The 20,683-nt window shown below is 44.8% G+C and overlaps 2 protein-coding genes and 1 long non-coding RNA gene across 4 annotated transcripts; 1 reads left to right on the forward strand and 2 right to left on the reverse strand.

Annotated features, from left to right (window-relative positions):
- The first annotated feature begins 2,594 nt into the window (after positions 1-2,594).
- On the forward strand, positions 2,595-8,105 carry LOC123134306 (uncharacterized). Of its 2 annotated transcripts, none has more exons than XR_006465612.1 (5): positions 2,595-2,830; positions 6,138-6,223; positions 6,337-6,493; positions 6,745-6,933; positions 7,691-8,105. It is a non-coding gene; the product is annotated as an uncharacterized lncRNA (long non-coding RNA). The 2 variants fall into 2 exon arrangements; XR_006465613.1 differs by having other exon boundaries at positions 6,846-6,933.
- Positions 2,962-10,993, reverse strand: LOC123134294 (beta-galactosidase 7). Its single transcript, XM_044553567.1, has 19 exons — positions 10,644-10,993; positions 7,709-7,804; positions 7,504-7,616; positions 6,839-6,905; positions 6,578-6,670; positions 6,365-6,508; positions 6,184-6,278; positions 5,985-6,093; positions 5,824-5,908; positions 5,622-5,740; positions 5,378-5,539; positions 5,088-5,272; positions 4,894-4,991; positions 4,601-4,713; positions 4,213-4,320; positions 4,016-4,123; positions 3,778-3,923; positions 3,358-3,667; positions 2,962-3,272 (listed from the first exon to the last, which is right to left on the reverse strand). Exons 1-19 carry the CDS (start codon positions 10,854-10,856, stop codon positions 3,162-3,164), a joined length of 2,475 nt encoding a protein of 824 aa, XP_044409502.1. The 5' UTR covers positions 10,857-10,993; the 3' UTR covers positions 2,962-3,161.
- Positions 10,994-17,484: 6,491 nt separating this feature from the next.
- On the reverse strand, positions 17,485-20,384 carry LOC123134314 (uncharacterized). The gene is made up of 3 exons (XM_044553588.1): positions 19,868-20,384; positions 18,786-18,904; positions 17,485-17,973 (listed from the first exon to the last, which is right to left on the reverse strand). Exons 1-3 carry the CDS (start codon positions 20,294-20,296, stop codon positions 17,826-17,828), a joined length of 696 nt encoding a protein of 231 aa, XP_044409523.1. The 5' UTR covers positions 20,297-20,384; the 3' UTR covers positions 17,485-17,825.
- Positions 20,385-20,683: the final 299 nt, after the last annotated feature.

Here is a 20,683-nt window from a genome sequence, read left to right on the forward strand (position 1 = left end):
CGTGTTTAACATCTTCTTACATACATGATTAAAAGAATCATAGTTTTTATGTCCACTTTTCCAAACACATTTTACATTTTTTTATACATTAGAAACATTTTTCCAATGCACGATTAATATTTCCTCAATTATGTATGCAATATGATTTTTATACTAGATACATTTAGAATATTTTTAAATATAAGTAAAATTAAAACCATAAAGAAAAAATGAGAAAGAAAAAACGAAAGGAAAAAACGCTCAATGCTTGCGGTACCCCGGCCAGGCACAGACCGGGGAGCTCCAATACAACGACCTGTGTGCTGGGAAAGAAGGCAACACATGCCCCTCCCCCCCCCCCCCCCCCCCCCCCCCCCCCCCCCTCAATCCCATGTGTGACCTTAGGACTTCCCAGGTGCAGGACGGCCTCCCTTGTTTTTTCGGTTTCGTGTTTTTATTTTTTGCTTCTTTAAGAAAGTCAGGATTGGAAAAAAGGTTTAGAATTCAAAAAAGTTGACTAATGCAAAAAAACGTTCACGAATTCAGCAAAACTTCTCAATTTTTGAAAAAATAAATAATTTCTGAATTTTGATGGACATTTTTTGTATTTTGATGAACAAAATTTGAATTTTGGCAGAACCTGTTTTTTCTGTATTTTAACGTACAAAGTTCTAATTTTGGAAGAACTTTTTTGAATTTAGATGCTTTTTTATTTGAATGACAAATTTTAAATTTAATTCTTTTTTTATAAAAATGATGAACAAATTTTAAATTGAATGAACATTTTTTTGAAAATTATGAGAAAATTTCGAATTTGAGAAATTTTTTTGAATTCAATATAATTTTTTTATAATTTATGAATATTTTTTGAATTTACTGAAGATTTTTTAGTTCAATGTTCAAAAATTAAATTTCAAAAAATATTCACCTATTTAATGAAAAAATGTTCCTCAAGTTCAGAAAATGTTTGTGAATTTGGAAAGAAAACACAAAAAGGGGAAATTAAAAAAGAAAAGAAAATTGAAAAATTAAAAGTGAAATAAAAAATTAAAAGGAAAGGAGATGGAAAAAAATAACCGGCTCGAGAATGTTCTAAAACCTTACCAAAATTGAAAATGACTAGTTGGGCCAGCGCAAACCTAGGCAGTTTAAAGTATGGGGTTGGGCGCGCAGTCGCTTGGCAGCGACCCGCGCGTCAAATAGGATCCGGAGAACAATTAATTGAGGAGTATCCCTTCGGGAGCCCCCGCAAGGGTCATTTGGGATGGCCTAGGAGCACGCCACATGGCGCGTTCTAACTGCCGCCACGTGTCGCGCTCTGGACGCTCTCTCTGATTTTTTTGAACACATATTTTTGGCTTTTTTACTTTTTGGTTTCCCCCAGTTTTTCTTAGGTTTTTGAAAAAAAACAAATTTTTTTATTTTGCGTGAAAGATTTCTTAGGTTATTGATAAAAAATAATATTTTTATTCTGCGCGAAAGATACGTTTTTTCACGAGAGGCACATATTTACTTCCCATGGATGCCATATTTACTTCTGCAAGAGGCACGGTAGTGTCGCATGAAAAGAAAAGAAAATATGTTTTTTCCTTTCGTGAGAGGCACAGATTTACTTCTCCTGGAGGCACGAATTACTTCCGCAAAAGGCATGGCGTGCATCTCAAAAATGGAAAAAGTATTTTCTTCCTTCTGTGAGAGGCACATATTTACTTCACGTGGAGGCATGAATTTGCTTCCGCGAGAGTTACAGTCCTGCCTCTCGAAAAGGGGGACTTGTATGAAAGGCATAGATTTACTTCTCGTGGAGGTACGAATTTGCTTCCGTGAAATACACGAGTGTGCCCCTCAAAAAAGGGAAAACACATTTTTTTTCTACGAGAGGTATAGATTTACTTCTCGTGGAGGCATGGATTTACTTCCGCGAGAGTCATGGTCCCGCCTGTTGGAAAGGAGGAAAAAACGTTTTTTCTTTTTGCGAGATGCACAGATTTACTTCTCGTGGAGGCATGGATTTGCTTCCGTGAGAGCAAGATCGTGCCTCTCGGAAAAGGGAAAACGCGTTTTTTTGTGAGAGGTAGAGATTTACTTCTTGTGGAGGCACGGATTTGCTTCCGCGAGAGGCATGGCCATGCCTATCGGAAAGGGCAAAACATGTTTTTTTTCTGCGAAAAAAATGCACCTGGTTCGGTTTTTTCTGAAAAAATCCCTGAAAACCTATCAACACGGTATCTAGTTTTAAAATCTCAATGCGAGAAAACCCAACATTGAAAACGGTTCAAGATTTGAACGCGCAGTTTAAGAGTTTTGAATAAACGAATATACAAGAAAAGAGAAACTTTCAAGTTGGGACAAGTGACACACATGTAACTGTGACACTTGTCACAATCTAGCATTTTTGGAAAGAATACTCCTTTCGGTAAAAAAAAATTAAATTTTCGCTGATTTTGTAGGATCTGCCTATAGACCGTGTAGTTTGGCGTGGCTGGGTGGGCCGTGCCGTGCCTGGCACGTATAGGCCACGCCGGGCAGTGCTGGCCCATCGGGCCAGGTTTTTGGCTGCTTCTAACAACTCGCTTGCCCATGCTTAAGCGATTAAGCCCAAGCCCATGACGGGAAGTTGCATTCTTCTCTTTCTTCTGTTTCGTTATGGCCTTATGGGACAGGAGGCCTCACCGGAGAACTCGCCGGAGTTAGCTTTAGGGTTGGGAGTTGGGAGATCTCTGAAGGGAGGGTCGTCACCGGAGGATGAGCTGCGGCGGAGATTACAGCGGCCATCTTCGACCCGCTGCGGCCATCGTGGTCGGGGCAACAGGCTACATCGCGAATCCGAGCACATTTCCGAACGATTTCTGTAAGTTCAAACCCTCTCCGTACTACGACGCCCTAGCACCAGTCTATGTTTCTGCATTCTGTTCCAATCATCGTTTCACCCAAATTGTCGTAGCGATGGGACGGTACAAAAGCGAACATGAGAGACGCTCGAAATGCAAGGGATCCTGTATATTTTCCATTCACTGAAGAATGATGTATCTGTTGGTTTGGGGTGAATTACATATACATCTATCGGATTGTTTGGATTAAAGCAACGGATCTGTATAACCTACCCTCAATCTGTCCAATTCTTGCTTTCTGCTGATTTGGCCATTAACCTCTCTTCTTCTAATGGGTGTATGGTAATAGTATCATCTGCAACTCGCAACAACTAGAAGGGATTTTTGGATCCCAGGGCACGGATCACCCCCAAACTTGGCAGGAGATACCGGAATAGAGCAACCCCTTTTACCTATGCAAGCCTGAAAGAACAGAATAAATAGTTGGATGTTGTTAATAAGGGAGCAGATTGTAATATTAGTTCATCATATTGGTTATAGATATTACCTGTTTTACAACGGATTCCGACAGCGCGGCATGGCAACTTCCAGTTGAAAATGTTGTGCAGTCGCCTGCAGGATTCCCATAACTCGCAAACTCAATTGCTGAGATGTGTTTGCCCCTTTGGCACCGTAGACGTACTTCCGGATCCTTCCCTTGCGTATGGAGAGCCGGCGACGAGAGCTCATTCACGTTGCCACACACTGTTGTGATGGACACCGTGTTCACTGTTATCTCTAGCGGATTGCCTCCGATTTCCTCAACAAGAACAAGGAGGTTGTCTGTTGGTTTCAGGAAGTGCTGTGGAACGTGATACCTTCATAATTCAGAAATGCAGTGCCAGTGAGATACTTGCTTGTATGGTTGGTCACAGGGGAGATGAGAGTTTGAGAAAAGAGGCTGAGAGTTGGAGCTAGCTAGGCTTACAGGGATTGAGAGGGCTGTCCACTTGGGGCCTTAAAGGAGACCCAATACCGTCCAATGCTCTCCCCGTTGACCCATACTTCTCCCTTCCCCATACTAGTGAGGTTCAGTGCCACCGCATCATTGCCCACTGGTGCGGCGAATGTTGTCTGGGTCACACAACAAATGGTGCGATGTATAGTATACTGTTGTAAAGAGTGGACATTTATCACAAGATGATGAACTAGTTGGTTTTATGTACCTTGTACCAAGTAAGTGGATGATATGTCAAATTGTTGATCTCTGTCCATTCAACACTGCTTGCTTCTTCTTGCGTGTAGATTCTTTTCCCTTCTCCATATAAGCCAACCTGCAATTAGTTTGTCAGACCAAATTCGAGAGCTTTATATCCATCTCTATCTCACATTCTAAATTAGCAATTAGTTGACTTGGATTTACCTGGTACCCCCATAGTTCGTTGTTGAGGAGATGTAGTGGTTGTTGTCCTTGCTGTATGCTCACTTTACGAATTCCAAAGCTTCTTCTTTCCATGTGAGCGCCGGAGTCCTTCCAATTAAAAGAGTGCAATTATGATAAAATGGCTAGTTGATGCACTTCTAGAACTATGTCTACTTGAAATTTGTTGTACTCAAGCTCCAGTATAACTACGCTTAACACATTTGCCCCTTTTACGTTGTTGCAACCAAAAGAATAAGCATATTCCTGGTACATTGGCAGTTCGGGACCATATTGTGATAAAAGGACCCATTTTTAGGAAATCTTGGTTCCCCTCTATTAATTTCTTTTATAAAAAAAGTACTATCGGGGCAGCTCATAGGAACTATACCGGTGATCCAACCATTACACTTAGCAATGATATGGTGTTCTGCCCCTCCTTTAGAGAAATATTCATGTTGAGAATTATGTTGCCAGGTCCATCATGACTCCCATGCACACTCCCTGATAGACTTGAGTGAAGTGCGATTAGCAATAACATAACTCATCAGTTGTAGATTGATTTAGAAGATAGTATAATCTGAATAGTGTATATCATGAATATTGTGCATTTGTTGTTGCTTTCCACAAAATTATATATGAAGAAGCTTGATAAAATCATAATTTATCTAATAGGATACTGACCTATGTATTCAGTGTTGACAAAAGCATGCAACACATGTGCTCGCGACTCAACATTAAGAAGCACAAGCTGACCATCATCACTTGGTCGATATTCATAGCTGCATTTAAGCAATACAGTTAGCATAGTGATTCGAAATAATTAAATAAGTAAATGCGAATGATGAACAAAAACACCTTTGAGGAAATTTTCTTACCTGACAATGTACCAAAGATAATCTGTTTCATCTTTAGTCATTGAGAGATGTTCAAAGAGTTGGTTTCCAGTGTACACAGCCTTGCTTATATCTTCAGGAATTGGTTCTTTAAATGCCTTCCATGTATGAATATCGTTAAGAGACTCTACTACTTTGGCTGTTCTTGACCCATACTGAGCATTTACCTATGATAGAAGTTAATAGTGAAATATCATAACAAGAGGTTATGGCATTTGCCTGTGATGAAAACGGCTGGGTCCTGGAGGAATGTATGTCAATAGGTCACATACCTTGGCTGTTTCAAATACCACTGTCCTGCACTCTGATAGAATACTGATGGATTTGGGTGCGAGTTGGAAAGATGTATTACGGAATACTACTGTTGGTGACTGATGCTTATCAAAGTTGACCAAGAACGCCGCACACTTCAATTCTGTTTTGAAGATATGTGCCTGGAGTACGTAATAAATCATGCTTATGTTGCTAGAATATATATTGAATAAACTGATATTGTTTTGTGCTGTGTTATTTTACCTCTTGTTCTTGACCTAATGAAAAATTGGAGTATGTTCCGAACAGTAATGGTTCTGAAGATAGATTTACTGCAGCATGCAGTTCCCTGAGATGGCCCCATGTAGGTCGCCATATTAGACCTGGATACAGTAAAACTAAGTTTGTTAGTTACTGTTTTATGTAAATCCTCCTAGCATACCTTGACTCTCTTTGAAGTATTTACCGTATTCATCTAGAGGAGCTCCATCATAGTAACTTGTCGTTACATATGAAGAGGCAAACCTACCAAAGTTTGTTCCTCCATGGTACTGTGTCATAACCAACAAGAGAGAATTTAGAAGTGATTATGCTGGGAAACTCGAAGTGTTTTTACGAAGTCCGTACCATGTAGTAGCTCACAAAGCTTCCTTTCTTTCTTGCTATGAAAAGTGCAACTGCAAAGGCAATATCTTCTGTAGATCTCAACTTTGTATCATTACCATATATAGGGTAGCTGAACACATTAAGAATTGACCATCAGACTTTTCTTTCCATCAGAATGAGAAGATCCAAAAACCAAGTGAGCTGTGAGATTGCAACATACCGAGTTGTCCAATTTTCTGTCCACAATGCAGGCTTGCTAGGTGAGTTTGGTCCTACAAATGTTTCTCCACAGATGAGCCCGTTGCAGGTATTAATCTAGTCATGAACTTACTGTCAAACTGATATGAATTATTGGCTAACGAGGTGCAATCAGGTGAAACAATGTAATAATGAACACTAACAATTGGGTCTGGGGCATCATTTTGCTTGCACATCATCCATGGAACACCTGTCTGGAGACCTACAGCCATTTCAGCTGCCCAACGGACATAACGTGGGCCACCTGAGCCAAATGCAGGCTCAACCATCTGGTACTCATTCTCAATCTGTGTTTCATCTTATTTAGTTACATGAAGAACTTAACACAACCACTAATTCAAGTTAATTTTCCTAACCTGAGAAATGATGATCGGGCCTCCTTGTGGGTAATACAGCCCTTCCTGTTTCATCATGTTTACTATCTGTGTGACAAATCGTTGCATATGTTGCTGCGTGGACAAAAACATATAATTTACCATGTTAAAGATAACCAGCCTGAATCGTGTTAGTAATGTTTCTGTAGGATTCTGCAAAACGAAAACTCTGAAATCACCAGTCACAGTTCCAGAGTTTTTCATGTTACAGACTCTTAGAATGCCATCTCAAAGGTTATTTACCTTGAAGGGTTCATTGTCTGTTCGGAAGGTGATGTTTGGAACATCATGTAGCCAAAATGGAAACCCTCTGCACAAGATACCCAGCATTTGTTCAGGTACTACTTTTTACCCACCTAGGTATGTGTACTTGTATGAAACAGTTCAGTCGTAGAGTTGTATTCCGTAGAACATTTCAAAAGGGAAGATGCTCATCTATGGTAGCAACTGCACGCATGCAATGCACATTTTTCTCTTGACAGAAAAAGGTATTAAGCATCTTTTTTGCAACTATGAGGCAACGATACTGAAAATTGGGGGATAATAAAGGGGCAGTTAACATAGAAGTGATTAGCAGTGAGAGAACTTGTGCAAACAGCCATTGGATTCAGATATGTAAGATCGAATAAACAGCCCTTAAGACAGATATAGATATAGATAGTTCAGATCGAAGGTATTCCAGCTTAACTCGTATCTCTGTAAGTAGTATAGATATATACTCCCTCCGTTCCTAAATAGTTGTCTTTTTAGAGATTTCAAATGGACTACCACATACGGATGTATATAGACATATTTTAGAGTGTAGATTCACTCATTTTGATCCGTATGTAGTCACTTGTTGAAATCTCTAGAAAGACAAATATTTAGGAACGGAGGGAGTAGATATAAAATAAATCATGTATCCATACCCGTATTTCCATTCTGCCTCAATAAAGGGTCCAATCCTGAGGCTTACATAGAGCCCTTGAGCTTGAATTTCTCTGATGAACTTCACGAGATCGTATCTTCCCTCAAAGTTATACTGATGCGATGATACAAGTGAAACATATATCAGTAATGAACAACTCATTTACTAAATATTTCCCCCTTTTACAGAATTGAAAAGACACCTACCTGGCCCTGGACAGGCTCGTGAACATTCCAAAAGACGTAAGTTTGTATGACATCGAGGCCACCCTTCCTGGCGTTCGCTATGAGTTTTGGCCACATCTGTCAATTCAAATACGCACAAACTGATTTGGTGATGAATCAGAAGAAGTAGCTCATTAGAGAATGGCAACAAGCTAGGAAGCAGGATGGAATTTCAGTTCAAACGTTGCCTAAGATTTGACCTTTGTCTCATGCCCGGAAGAGGATCGACATTTTTCCTACTCGACGGATACTTTGAAGAGTTGCCTCCCTCCCCTCTAGCGCAATTCTGCGGTCCATTTATTGCCTAGCACCCCTGAACTATGAGGTATGCCTCAAAATTTTACCAGTGGCTTTTTAGCTGTGCGAGTTTGATATTGGGGAATTATTACTTGTAAAGCGAGTAATGTTTTGCTGAGGATGTCAGAGGTAGATGAAATGACAGCCGGAGTAGTAATCACACAGGTAAAACAAATATTGCAGTATGTCATAGTTGGATGGAAGTACTTGGTAATTGTGGGAATCTTAATTCTCTAGCTGCCAAAATATTGGTCCATTTTCAACCGGGAGTAGCTTCTTTCAGAAAAGTGTCATGGTCCTGAACTCCTGATGACGTGCGCGAGGCAGGACAGTGGGTGAAGTTTTTTTCTTTTGAGGGCTGACAGTGGGCAAAGGTCCTCGTGGTGTTTATGTTGGGCCATGTAAGCCGTATGTGGCCGAGAAAGGCAAGCCTATGAGAACAAGAGCCCATGAAATGAAGTCCTAACTCTGAACCGAGTTGGGCTTTAGGACCGTCGTACTTAGGCTACTGATCTGCGTGCAACGGAGGTAAATCCACCAGGAGTTCAAATTCAATTCTCAAAAAAATAAAATAAAAAACAGGAGTTCAAATTATTATTTTAAAACCCACCTGGGGTTCAAATTCTATAGGAGACAGATCCCAAACGAAAGCTGATCCTCTCTGAACAAAACTGAAGAAATTTTCCCTAGAAAAACTGAAAAGAACTTCACTATGCAAACTTCATGACCTCCATATCGGTCAAACAAAAATAATAAGACAACCGAAGTACTGTAAAAGAAAACTAGACAATTGGACTCCCGTTATACCATTGAAAAACACCATGATCAAATCAGGAGAATGAAAGCTTTTGCAAAATGTACCCAAAGGCCAAAGTCCTGCTGGACAATTACCTCAGGGGTGCTTCTAGTGTAGTGCATCTCACCGGAGAACAAAACCCTCCTTGTGCCATTCAGCACCAAAGCCCTGCCGTCATACCTGACCTCCTTCCCCCCCCCCCCCCCCCCCCCCCCCTCCGCGCCAGCCTCCCGCCGCCGCGGTAGTACACACGCTCACCATCAGCATGGCGACCACCATCGCGATATCGATGGCCATGACTCACGACGTTGTTGATCGCTAGCTGATAGTTGGCGAATTTTCCTTGCGGGTTCTCCTCAATTAGTGACCATTTATATTTATGGAGGCGACATGTGCATGCTTGGCAGGTATTTGCGCAGGTAGTTGAAAAAGGAAACGTGTGCTGGCGATGTGCTGCTATGCACGCCCGGTAGTAAAGTTTGGCTTGTCTTTTTGCTGGTTTGTTTGGAGTATAGTAAATCGGTAATGAAGCCTTAATTGCTTTAGAAATACCCATGCACGAGTAAAATCTCTTCAATAGATTTCTCTCGTACTGAGTTAATGCACGTTCATAATTCTACTTCAGAGAAATGGATGCATGGTCTGTATAGTATCTGCGCTCACGGCGAAAATCCCACACGATCAGGATTAATTGAGGTAATATAAATTGCTTTATTCGGTCCTCTCGAATTTGTTGTTTTGGACATGAGAATGATCTTCGAAATGTGATTTTGACAATTAATTTCTATCACATTATATTTGTTAAATGAAATAAAATCGTATACTGATAAAATGCTATTCAAGACAAAATCTTACATGATTTTCAAGAATCCAATCTAAGTTATATTAATAAAGAATCCAATCAGAACGACAGCTTCTACAAGATTATTTTTGAACGACAGCTTCTACACAAGATTGGAGAGGAAGAAACCAAGTGGTGTAGAACTACTTGTAGATACCTGACGCATTTAGGTGGGATGCGTTCGTAGTAAAGCTGTTTTGAGCAGAGAGGTTGATGGTCGACATGTTCCTCTACGCATAAAAATGATCTAGTAACAGCGTGGCTGTGCATGCCGCGCATCAGCGTGTAATCGTATGAGGCGTTCAGTTCATTCGTCCATGGAATTACGGAAACCGCACGCGGCATCAGTTACGTACACGACGGCGACGCAACTACTGGATGCATGCACCGGTATATTAACCGTGCACGCACCAATCAAAACTCCGTAAACGATGAGCGTTGTTTGTTATCAGTAGCGGACCAAAATAGTACTGGCAAGCCATTCGTGTTGGAAATGAATAAGGCGGTGACCAAGGAGGGCAGGGCAGAGCAGGTCACCGCTGCACGAATTTACGACCAACGAGTGTCCATCTGTTTCCCACTTTGCGGTGATCACCAATGAATGGCAGCCGCCTGTAGCCACTCTTCCTTGGCAGTTGCCGGAAGACGCAACGGAGCATACACCGTCGTTTGGACAAGTGTTTTCACTGGTTACACCGCCCCATAGCCATAGGCCATCATGCCCGAGCATGGCATTAGTAGGCGTCGCATTAGCAGTTTAGCACAAGGTGGCGTGGTGGATCGATCGGCAACCCAGAACCCGTGATTTTTGAAACAAGGCAAAAGATTTGCCATCTCATTGATTAAGAAGAAAGTTTCAAACAAAAGCCTCAAACCAGAACCGGTGATTGATCCTATGCTAAGTGGATTGCTAAAACTCAGTCAAGAAGGTAAACAGAAACGCAGAGCAGAAACGGCATCAGAATGCAGAAGGAAGTGGTTACCTCGGGCGTGCTTCTGGTGTAGTGCATCTCCCCGGAGAAGAGCATCCTCCTCGTGCCCTTCACGACCAGAGCCCTGCCGTCGTAGGTGACCTCTCCTCGCGCCGCATCGCCTCCTCCCTCCTCCACCCGCCGCCCGTCTCCTGCCGCCGCCGACGTGCACGCCGCTGTCAGCACAATGAGCGCAACGGCGACCACCGCGCCAACTGTGAACATATCTTTGGCCTCGCAGTCTCAGCTCGCTTAGCTAGGCAAAACGTTAGGACCTGAGAGAGTGTACTATATAGTGCATGGGACGGCAAGGAAGACAAGCTATCTCCTGCTGTTGCCTTGCTTGGGCTCTCTTTGCTTGTTTCTTGGGGCAAAACGTCATGGATTCATGGGTTGCTTGCCACATTTTGATGAGGAGCAGTCCAGTAGTAGTGCAGTAGATGCATGCGGAAGGGTTTGGTGAACTGAAAAAGGTGTGATCACTTTCCATGGTTTTAGCGTTTCACATGGCCCAGAATTCTTGCAGGTACCGACCTTCACCCTATTGATCAGTGCTTTCCAGAAAAACCGGTGCCGTATGTTACAGTTCACAGTCCATTATTTGTGACTTGCATCCAATAGGACAGCGTGCATAGCACGCATCGACCAGTGCATGTATAGACCAAAGTTTACCGTGCAAGTTTTTGCCAGCAAATGGGCAACTGACTTACCAGGACAGTAGGTCGCCACGCACATTAATTCAACTTTCAGTTCGGACATGTGTCCGCCTTGCCACAACAAAAGGAAAACCTTTTTCGGGTGACCATCATTGATCAATGATGGTGGAGTTGTGCCGTGTCATGCCCTTTCCGTTCAAGCAAGACTTGGGGCTTGGGGGTCCTCCAACGACAACGAGGCAGCGGCAGCGCAGAGAACGGTACGTGACAAGCTGCGTAATGTAGCTCGAAATGTGCACGCAAGATGCTCGTGTTTGTCATGGTTATCTTGCTTCTGTGTGATCCATGTGGAACCGCAAGTTCGCAAGCCATTCGGTGGGTCGCACAAGCTAGCCGGAATATCTTTTTTTTACTTTCGTGAATACGCAAAGCTTTGCGTATCATTCCATTGATAGAAAAAGTTAAGAGTAAGTACCAGAGCTAGTACAAAACGCATGCCACGAACGTAGAAGACGTGAACATGATGCCAGAAGCAGAGAGACAAGGGATGCTCGGCTCAAAATAAAGAAAACAACACGGCAAAACTCGCCTCCTAGGGAAGCAGCTTGAACCTAAGCACACCATGACAGACCAACTTCTTCAAATCCACACCCGAGGACGCCGCGAGCAGACAAGACAAAGCCTTCACGAAGGAGAATGACAGCGAGATGCCGCCACCGCCCGATCTGGAAAAAAAAAGCCCGGACCTAATGTTTTCCGTGATGCTCGAAAAGGGACATAGTTAATGGCCATGGCAGCGCCTCCAAGAAGGGGACGGAACCCGCGGGTGTCGATGCTGCTAGCATCGATGGGTCGAGCAAGGATTTCGCCTTGGCCAAAGTTTGAGCAATCCCAAGTCGTCGGAGCCAGAGTTGGAGATGAGGAAGCTAGGTTGCAGGCCAGAACCACCACCGCAGGAATGGGAGCTATGCCTGCCACTGAAGAGGCACCGGACGCCGCCGGAAGTGGGAGCTACGGTTTAGGTGGAAGGGCGCACAGGACACCAAGGTGAGCAGGCTTGGACGGCCGGGTGAGAAGCAAGAGACGACAAAGAGGTGGTGCGGAGGTGCTCGGAAACTCGGACGAGCAAAGATCTGGAAAGGGTGCAGATCTGCGCCCCCTGGGAGCGACGCAAGTGCCTTCCCGGGCCAATTCTCCTGATAATAGAGAAGGTTCATACAAGTGGCCCGCCAGCTCTTATGAGGTGTACGCCTGGTGCGCCATTTATAGGCTAAAGGGCAGATTTTTTTATTTTTTTTGAGAAAAAAGGGTAGAATTTTTTAGGTCCGGCTAATTTATTTTTTAAGGAATCCCCACACTTTAATTAATTCGAAGCAAAATTCAAAGGGATACAAAGGGCTGGCTAAAAGGTGGCGTACACCCTCAGCGTACATAGGTTTTCTATAAGTGGGCCGGCTCATCGCTTATACACCCCATCATCTATAAGTTTGGTTTCTTTCTACGTTTTTTTCTATGGGTTTTTCTACCGGTGTGTTTGGATTTTTATTTATTATATCTATTTTGGATTTCCTTTTTGTTTTTACCTTTTCTTCTCTTTTAATTTCATTCTTTTAAGAAAATTCAAACTGTTGAACTTTTCAAAATTCGTGAACTTCTTGAAATCTGTTTAGTTTCTTGACGTTTGTGAAATTTCCAAATCCATGGGCTTTTTTTTTTCTAAATTCGTGAACTTTTTTAAAATTCGTGTATTTTTTTTCAAGTGCATAAACTTTTGTCAAATTCATGATTTTTTGTTCAAATCCATGAACTTTTTAATATTCATGAACATTATTTCAAATCCATGCACTTTTTTTCAAGTTTGTAAACATATTTTTGAATTTGTGAACCTATTTAAATGTGTGATTTTCTAAAATTTATGAACATTTTTTTAGTTCATAAACTTTTATGTTAAAATCCATGAGCATTTCTTGAATCTGTAAAAAAAATCAATTCGCGAAAATTTTCAAAGCTGTAGACAGTTTTGAAATCGGTGAACTTTTTACAAATTCGCTGATTTTTTTGAGTCTTCAAGTTTTTTTCCAAATCCATGACTTTTTCTGAATTAAAAAAACAAGCACATGTTTTTTCCTCAAAAGTCAATGGTCGATAAGGCTAACCACAAAAAGCGATAGGCGCTTGCGCTTTGACGAGTGAGTTACTCAGCTCGCGTTCCTGGATTACCCACCCAAGGGGGCACGCGGGCATTGTCTTAGTTACCTGACACGGGGACCGATGACTAGGAGCTCTCACATAAGACGTTGTATAGGAGCACCTCGTGAGCATGTCCAGAACACACATGATTCATAAGGGCTCTCAGGGTGGTGACCCGCATGCCATATAGGATGGGATGTAAAAAAAATAGGTTCGGATGGAGCATCGAGATCCTCTGTAGGAGGCGGGTGCTTGGGGAAAAAATTATGGTCCGGTGCATAAAGCTGAAAAAGTTGAAGTAAAGAGTAGAGAAGCATGTGTGATGGAAGTCTTTATTTTCTATTCATTGATGCGGCCCACTAGTGATAGCCTGCATTGAGGAGAGAAAAAAATCAATTTATATGTCTCAAACTACTTTTTGTCATGTGGCATTTGTATCTATATGCCACCATTCTAAGAGTTGGGGTCCACTTGTACATTCTTTTTTCCTTTTTGAAAAAAAGGTCAATTATGAGAGCAAGTTTTCTTAGGGCTATGGGAGCAAGTAACTAAAGGGTACCCCTTGCTGGGGCCTCGCAACGGTCATTTCAGTGGGTTAAAAGCGCATCAAAACTCAAAAGGTATGCCCGATTGCCTCCACGTGTCGTGTGCCGGGGCTCCCTCTGGTTTTCGTTCTTTTTTTTGTACATATGTTTTCATTTTAGATAGGTTTTTTCGGGTTTTCTGATTTTCGGTTTAAGACCGCCTTTCCTATGTTTTGAAGAAAAAATTCCTGAATTTTACTTTTTGCGTAAAAAAGTTGTGCTTCCACAAGAAGCATAGATTTGCTTATGTGAGAAGCATTGTGCTTCTTGGGAAGGGAAAAAATGTGAATTTATTTTTCATGTGATTTATTTTTTTGCTTTCACGAGAAGTACAAATTTGCTCCTCGGGAGACACAGATATTCTTCTGCGAGTGCTTCTCGGAGAGGAAAGAAATCGTGATTTTTTTTGCACGATTTAATATTTACTTTCACGAGAAGCACATATTTGCTTCCGCACGAAGCACTAAAAAAAAGAACAAAATCTTGAAAACAATTGCGCAATTTCTTTTTTCTTCCACGAGTTCTCATGGGGACACAATTTTGTTTCTGCGAGAAGCACAACTTTAGTTGCGCTTCTCAAAAATAAAAAAAATCTTTATTGTTTTGCGCTATTTTTTCCATAAGAAGCACCTATTTGCTTCTCGTGTAGGCATGGATTTGCTTCCGCGAAAAGCAGGAAAGGGAAAAGACAATGAATTTCGTTGAGACACAGATTTGTTTACACGATGTGCTTCTCAAAAAGGGGGAAATCATGATATTTTTGTGCGTTTTTTTTTGTTTCCATGAGAAGCACGCATAGATTTGTTTACGCGATGCGCTTCTCGGAAAAGGGAAATAGTCATTTTTTTGCGCCATTTGTTTGCTTCCACAAGCACATATTTGCTTCTCATGGAGGCACATATTTATTTACGTGATATGCTTCTCAGAAAGGGAAAAATTTCACGAAATTAGGCAAAAAAAAATCTTACATGGTAAACATAGATTTGCATCTCGTGGAGGCACAGAGGAAATAACTAAAGAAAAAAAAGTGGTTCTGGCTCCGGCTTTTTTGTGAAAAAAGTTCATCGAAATCTGTTAACAAGAAATCTAATTTCAAAGATCTCGACGCAAGAAATCCTGCAATGAAACCCATTAGGTATTTGGACGCATGGTTCAAAAGATAAAATGTTTTATAAAAATCTAGACAATAGACAAGTGATGCAGAGGCAGTGCATCACTTATCAAAGCTTGAGAAGGTGAAAGTGACCTTTGCAAGGGATGCCTTTAATTAGCGATTTTAGCCAATTGCACATGTTTTTTCTGAGTGGATGGGCCAATTATACGTAGGTTGCCAAATCTGTTGTAACCAGTCTTGTGCACCCACGGCCTCGGTCCGCCTTGATGGGCTGGACGCCAATCTTTGGGCTCTTCAGTCAGCGCCCAGCCGCCGTGGGCCAAGCCGATGCCGAGCACCCACGGTGTTGTCAGGCCAACTCCGATGCACAGCTCTAAATGGACGTCCGTTGATTTAGTCTGTTTGAGAATGGGAATGGGGCCGCGCCTGTCAGAATTTGTGTTTGCGTCGATCAGGTGCCCAACGCACGGCCGCATTTTTGGCCGCATCTTGTCTCCGTGCATGCAAACGTGAAAACAAAAGGATGTTGGACACCGTCGCAGTTCGCACTAGTTCACGCCGGCCGGCAATACAGCCGGCGGCCTACAGTCTCATGCTGGTATCAACAAAGCCAGCGGCCGGCACAGGAGTCAGCCTTTAAAAAGACATGTTTCATGCCGGCAACAAAGCCAGCGGCCTCCACAGGAGCAAAACCTCAAAATGAACAGGTTTTTTTACACCCGCAACAAAGCTAGCGTCCGACACACCAGTCGGCCTCAAAATGAACTGACGTCGGCCACGCTGCCCTTCGGCGACATGGAGAACGGTGCCTGCCTTGGTTGTAAGGCAGCGGGCCGGGTGTGCTGGACGAGCTCGACCTATACTGAGGAGGAGGACCGACCTACGACCCCATGCTCGCCGCGACCATTGCAGCGAGAGGATGGCTGCCGGTGGTCGTGCCAACCCATGCATGAGAACGGCATGCGCCTTGGCGATGATGGATTCCTTCTCGTTGACGTCGGCAAGATGCCGCGCTTGACGCTGGGCCTCGGCCGCAACCGCGTAGGGCCTCAGCCGCCTTCATCTCCTACGCCTTTGCCCGTCGGCCCCTTACTATTCGATGCTTCTTTGTCGAGGAAGGCGATCTCCGTCGGCGTGCACTCGGATCGAGGCTTCCTGGGACCCTTCGGGACCTTTCTTCTTCGCCGCGGGCCGCACGGCCGCGCCGCATCGCCAGGGTTTGTCGGGTCACCGTCCATGGAGGAGGGAAAGAAGGGGGCGTGCGGGAAGGCTTGGACGAAATGGAGGAAAAATGGACGGTTGTGTCACTGACGGGCAGACCATGGTAGGACAGGGCGCGCGTCCCGCCGTCCGCGCGCTGTCCGTTTGGCCATAAACGCAGCCTAAACTTGGGTGGGGATGGGTCGAAAACGGACCGAAAACGAACATTTATCTGTTTGCACCCGTGGTTCCACCTGCTGAATCAACAGGTACTCCCCGGCTGTTCCGCTCACCGAATCAGCAGCGAGCGAGTTCGAATCGAACTAGACCTTTGCGGAACATGATGAAACACGCACGTGAGGAACGAACAGGTCGCGCGCGCTCTCTCTCTCTCTCTCACTCATCCACCATATTCGTGCTCGAAACAGAATAGGAGGACAGTACCAAGTACCAACCAGACTGCCGGAAATCAGGCAGGATTGAATGGCTCCACAGTGGGGAGGTTGTTGAGCTTGAGCCTAGCCCTTGAAGACGAATCATGATACCACGGTTCATGATGGGCCTGCATGCGCCCGTGGGAGCAAAAGCCTGCCCCCGCCCGAGCCAACGAGTTATGACTCGTGTGGTAGTAGGAGGATAGGATAGGATAGGATAGCCATCGCAAGCAGGCAAGCACAGTGTTACACGTCATCATGATAGCACCGGGCGGGCAGGCAAAAACTCTGCGGAGCGCCGCTGTGATTCTGACAAACCGCACCGGCTTCCCATCTCTGCGTTGCGTTCGGGCGAAGAAGTTTCAAGGGGGCCATGGCCAATGGAGCTGTCGCCTTGTGTCTGATTCCCGTTCGTGGCACGATCGATCGGACTTCCTCGGGGTCCTTGAACGGGGGACACCGTACTGGTAGTCGGTAACCATCACGCGTGCGTAGGAATCTGAACTGATGCATACTTCAGTGTTTGTCTCTCTTTGTTTTCTCAAGCTTTCTGTGTCTTGCAGGTGTGTTCATCCTGGAGCTTAACTAAGAACGATCATGTTAATTAAGGACGAACGAGCGAGCGGCCGACCGAGGAGACAGTTGGTCGTCGAGCACATCACATGGTACTTCAAATACAAACAAACACGTGGCGTAATATTATCACAAATGGTAGAGCTCATGCACTGTGTCCTGCTCAAACTCAACAAACAAACATACACGCAGAGCACAGATATGTTACATGAAGGGGGTCAGCTTTTGGCTTTACATCAGCATAGTGAGGGTTATTGCTAATTGATTAACCAAGGAATGACAACACACGCACACAAGCATGCACACACACACAGAGAAAACACACGCACAGAAACAAACATACAAGGAGTACCAGAGGGTCATTGTTGCAGTGATCACTTATTTTAGCCTCTCGATCGGCAGTAAAATCATCCAGGGAGGCTCTTGTTGTGAGTGAACGAACGTCAAGCCAGGAGCCAGAAGTTCTTCTGCCACCGGGTGCTGACGAGGTAGCCGCCGACGCCCTTGCTCTGCCGCCGCACCGCCAGCGTCAGGCACTCCGCCCTGCTGATGCACTCCTCCACCAGCACCTCGCCGCGGCTCCGCATGAAGCTGCATCATTTCGTAACCACAAAACTTGTCAGCAACTCAAGACCTCTTTAACAAGGTGATTAGGGTAACACTTGCCGCTCAACATGGCAGTTGAATTAGCATGGTGATAAGGTAACTTTTCAGAGGCTGTCATTTCTTTTTCGTGGGGGTTTAAGCCGCCACATGACTACATGAGTGAGTCGTACAACACCAGCAGCAAGTCAGCAATGCTGCAATGGTCAGTGCACAGTAGCCCCACAGTACTCCTCCCATCATGGTTTCTCGCTCGTACTCGATTCATCTAGAGTTTAAGCACAAAGGACAGGGAAAGGCATCCCTGATTTATGGCTGGCACATGGCTCTACTAGCTCTTGTGCAATAATACAGTAAAAAGGCAGAGCCCCCGTTCCTGCTCTACTCTCTGAACTCTGAAGACCTTTTTCTAAGTTTTCTTCCAAAAATACAGCTTATTCCCTGACAAAAAGTTCAGTTAAGCTGAGCCTAAAAATCCCTTCCAAAACTTATCACACACGGGCAGCTATCAACTTTCTCCGCTTGTATGGTGAAAGCCTCAAAGCTCTTATGAAGATCTTTGTATCGTGAAAGGCTCAAAGCTCTCCAGATCTTGGTTTACAAAGGACAATGGGCTTTACAGCGTGATGGGCCAAGCCAGCGGTGTATAGATTCTTCCCTTTTTAACTTTCTACGGGACGATTCCGTGACAAAGGGATACAGGTGTGCATGCATATGCATCTTGTGCTTTTTTTTTTTTGCGGGGTCTATGCATCTTGTGCTGTAGCGGTGGTACGAGAGGTGCATGGATGGATGCTTACCAGCAGAAAGGGGACGGCTTGCTTTGGCTGAGCACGAGCACGGACGCCTCCAGCTTCTTCACCTGGCTGAGGACGGTGGCCAGCATGGGCCCTTGGATCACAAGGGCCTCCACCTCCACCTAACCACATTCACCCAAACCAAATATTATAACACTGTAGTAGTAGCCGGCATGGGGCACTGTGAATGTGAAGGGACGACGAGCCCTCCCATTTCACGGGCTAAACGACGACGAACAGTGAATATGCATCCACTGCCAACAATCACAAGTACACTCCGAAGCATTTCTAGTCTTTTACTTATTTTTAAAACAGTAACAAGAAAAATTCTATTTCTTTTTCATTTTTTATTAAAGGTTTCTTCTACAGTACAAGACTAGGCTACAAATTTTGAGAGATTTTTGGGCATATGATTCCCGGGCATCTAGGCGGGAACCACACAATTTTTGCCCCTTTCCAACCTCGATTTGATGAAGTTGAGGTGGCCCTTCTAGCTTTAGGCCTGCCATGATCCATGAATAAAAAGGTTGGCTATGATGATTCCCTTGCCTTTCCTTTTCATGAATGTCCTGATCTGATCTACATCTCTACCTAGCGTAACTCTTGCCTCCAAGTGGGCCAAGACACCCAAAAACACTTGATCTGAGAAAAGTCACAGTACCAACTAGGCTAGCACAGGTTTCTCTGTAGAGAAATCTTAGTGCAGTGCAGTGTCCTTTTATGCTTGAAGAGGCCCAAAAATACAGAGTTACCACAACTAGCATCTTTCCCCCTTCGTTCGCTCCGAAACAAATTCTAGTTAAGCAGGCAGCATTCTTTGTACCACTATATCCAGTGCTTAAGGTCGTTTTTTAATGAAGCTTCAGGTCATAATGCATACTGTAAAACAAACTAGTCTACAACAAATCACACCTGTCGGTGCCACCTGATGTCCCTAAGAGTAATGAGATGCCATTTTCAAGTGTAATGAGATGCAAAACATCCTAGCTAATGTACTGCGAGGTACTACTACCAAGTGACCAGTTCTTCTTCTTGTTAGATGAAGAACAGGTCTGGTTGCAGGACGACAGAGAACGGGCACGCACCTCGGGCTTGCAGGCCTTGCAGAGGGAGCCGAGGGAGTTGGCGAGCGCGGAGGCCTCCTCGCCGCGGGCGCCGCTGCCGCGCGGCAGGACGTGGAGCAGCGTGAGGAAGTCCCCCCGGTTGGCGACGTGGGTGAGCGCCCACATCATGGCGTGCTTGGCCCCGGAGCTCTGGTCCACCACCACCATCACCCGCTTCCTCCCCGCCGCCGCGGCCTCTTCCGGGGCGCCGCAGAACCCGCCGCCGCCGCCGCGCCGGTGGCCTCTCGCCCGCGCCTTCTTCCTCGACCACCTCCTCGACCCGCGCCTGCCGGTGCCGGCGCCGCACTCCCATTCCTCCGGCTGGCGCGGCGCCGGCGCCGGTGCGCTGCCGCCGTCGCTGGAGCTCAGCTGGCGCAGGAAGTAGTCGCTGCTGCCCCCGCTGCTCCCCATCGATCCCCTGCCCTCCCTCCCCGCCTTGCAGCGCGCGGCGGTCGGCTCGGTGCGGTGCTCTGGGCGTTGGTGCGCGGTGGTGTGCAACGTTTGTTTCCTGCTTTAAAGCGGGGACAGGCGCTGGCTGGCGGGAGTAATAAGGACGGGGTGGACTCAGAAAAGGACACAGGTCGCACACACGGGTGAATACACAAATTACCAGCCAAAACATTGGTAACTTTTCGAGGGTTACAAAGCCCTAGCCGTTGGTAGGCCACTCTGCCAGCATTAGCATTAGCAAGTCCAAAGAAGGATTTCACGTAGTCTTGTGAGTAGACGCTTGTCGTTGCTGGTGTACTTTGGGTACGGTGGTCTGGTAATTCGGTTGTTTTGTCGGGCGACACTTGT

Source organism: Triticum aestivum, chromosome 1B (assembly GCF_018294505.1).
Source record: "Triticum aestivum cultivar Chinese Spring chromosome 1B, IWGSC CS RefSeq v2.1, whole genome shotgun sequence".
Classification (NCBI taxonomy): domain Eukaryota; kingdom Viridiplantae; phylum Streptophyta; class Magnoliopsida; order Poales; family Poaceae; genus Triticum; species Triticum aestivum.

Excerpts from the sequence above, each read along its gene's own strand:
- LOC123134294 (XM_044553567.1), bottom strand. The coding sequence starts at position 10,856 with ATGTTCACAGTTGGCGCGGTGGTCGCCGTTGCGCTCATTGTGCTGACA. Across the intron at positions 6,671-6,838 it reads CAGACAATGAACCCTTCAAG|CAACATATGCAACGATTTGT; the intron begins GTAAATAACCTT and ends TTGTCCACGCAG. Across the intron at positions 4,124-4,212 it reads ACGAACTATGGGGGTACCAG|GTTGGCTTATATGGAGAAGG; the intron begins GTAAATCCAAGT and ends AACTAATTGCAG.
- LOC123134314 (XM_044553588.1), bottom strand. The coding sequence starts at position 20,296 with ATGGGGAGCAGCGGGGGCAGCAGCGACTACTTCCTGCGCCAGCTGAGC. Across the intron at positions 18,905-19,867 it reads GCAAGGCCTGCAAGCCCGAG|GTGGAGGTGGAGGCCCTTGT; the intron begins GTGCGTGCCCGT and ends GAATGTGGTTAG. Across the intron at positions 17,974-18,785 it reads AAGCCGTCCCCTTTCTGCTG|CTTCATGCGGAGCCGCGGCG; the intron begins GTAAGCATCCAT and ends GAAATGATGCAG.